This window comes from Nothoprocta perdicaria, unplaced genomic scaffold (assembly GCF_003342845.1).
Source record: "Nothoprocta perdicaria isolate Ctin4 unplaced genomic scaffold, notPer1 scaffold_583, whole genome shotgun sequence".
NCBI lineage: Eukaryota > Metazoa > Chordata > Aves > Tinamiformes > Tinamidae > Nothoprocta > Nothoprocta perdicaria.
Window position 1 is genome coordinate 25,211 of NW_020455847.1, and position 1,764 is coordinate 26,974.

The 1,764-nt window shown below is 73.7% G+C and overlaps 1 protein-coding gene across 1 annotated transcript in view; it reads right to left on the reverse strand.

Moving 5' to 3' along the window:
* Positions 1 to 1,597: 1,597 nt before the first annotated feature.
* CDK2 (cyclin dependent kinase 2) overlaps positions 1,598 to 1,764 on the reverse strand; it is a 2,667-nt gene continuing 2,500 nt past the window's right edge. The window contains exon 5 of the mRNA XM_026048921.1: positions 1,598 to 1,733. Within this exon, the coding sequence (XP_025904706.1) occupies positions 1,629 to 1,733 (105 nt within the window). The 3' untranslated portion in view covers positions 1,598 to 1,628. The remainder of the gene's footprint in view (positions 1,734 to 1,764) is intronic.

Here is a 1,764-nt window from a genome sequence, read left to right on the forward strand (position 1 = left end):
CTAAGGCGCCGCGCAGCCAATGGGCGGCGGGCAGCCCGGCGGAAGGCCCGCCCCCTGCCCTCCTGCGGCCCAATCGCAGTGTCATGGCGCCCGCCGGGGCTCCGGCCCTGGGAGGGACAGCCTATCGGCGGCTACGGAGGGGCGGACGGGCAGCGCCGCGCGGCCAATGGGGGTGAGGAGCGGATGGGCTGCCAGCAGCCAATGATCAGCGGGAGCGTCACGAAAGGGGCGGGGATTGATGTTACTGACGGGGCTGGCGGCCAACGGGAAACGCTGCCTCCCTGGGGCCYCCATCAACAACAAATAAGGTGACCTAAGAGGGCGGACTCCTGCGCCASAGCCGCCAATCAGGGCGCGGGACGCTGCCCCGCCGACCAATGACAGCGCAGCAGGGTCCCAGCGCAGCCAACCCGAGCACAGCGTCGCGGTGAGTGACGCGGCCGWGCCCAACGCGGGCCCGCCCGCGGCCGCCCTGCCGGCCAATCAGCGGCGGCGCCGACCGTGACTGACAGCCCGAGAGGGCGGAAGGGCGGGCCCGGCGAGCGCGGGGGCCGCTGGGAGCCGTGACCCTTGACCGCGCCTTGCCGCCTCTCCCAATTACCTCAGCGGGCGGTGCCGCGGGAGGGGGCGGGGCCCGGCGGGGCGGGGCCTCCGCTGACCAATCGCAACGCTCCAGAGCGCCTGTGGGCGTGACCACAGAAGGGCGTGGTCGGGGCGTGGCCTGCGGCGGAGGGCGGGGCAAGGTCCCACACCTCTCTATAGGGAGCAAGGGCGGGGCTATGAGGGGAGGGGCGGGGCCTGGCCGCCCGGGGCGGGGCTCATGGCGCCCTATAGGGCGTGAGGGGGGCAGTGGGAGGCAGATACCCCTATGGGGAGCCCTATAGCTCCTGGACACACATGGGGGGGTCACATCCGCCCACAGCTCATGGATGGGGGGCCTATGGCGGGGCCCTATAGCCCACCGGGACATACAGAGCCCCACGGCAACGGCCACGGGGGCCACGGCCCATGGGGGGTTCTAYAAGGGTGGGGACGTCGGAGCGGGGAACGGCACGTGGGGGGTCCTATAGGGCCCCGCAGGGCACCTATGGGGGATATAGGGCCCCACAGTGGTGGGGCGCGTGCAGGGGCCCTGCAGAGCCCGGGGCACCTATGGAGCCAGCGGAGGGATGTGGGGCCCGGGCGTCACTCGGGAGCGTTCCCCCCATGGGGTGAACGTACGCGCCCCACGTATAGGTGCCCCCCCGCCGGCCCCCCCAGGCACCAGCTGCTGCGGGCGACGAACGGGCCCCGTTTAATGCTTGGGACGTACAGGCACGGCCGGGGCCGGGGGTCCCGTGTCCCCCCCGGCTCCAAACACCCGGTACCGACGGCTCGGCGCTCCCGCGGCCCCCCCGCCAAACACCGGGACCGGCCCGTGCCCCCGCGCCGAGCACGAGCCCCACACAGGGCAATAAATACAGCCGGGGGGGCAGGGGCAGGAGCCCCCCCGCACGAGCGACCGGAGCCCCCGGGGCCGAAAGCGCCTCGAGTCCGGGAGGGCGCCGGAGCCGCTCGGCACCCGGTGTGGCCCGGGGGGGTCCCGGCTGCCCCCCCGCCTGCCCGGGGCTGAGCGCGGGCGGCGGGTGTCACAGGCGCAGGTAGGGGACGGTGCGGGTGACGTCGCGGAAGAAGGGGTGGCCGAGCGCTGACTTGGCCGAGATCCGCTTGTTGGGGTCGTAGTGCAGCATTTGCTGGGGGGGGGGCAGAGGGGACAGTGAGGGA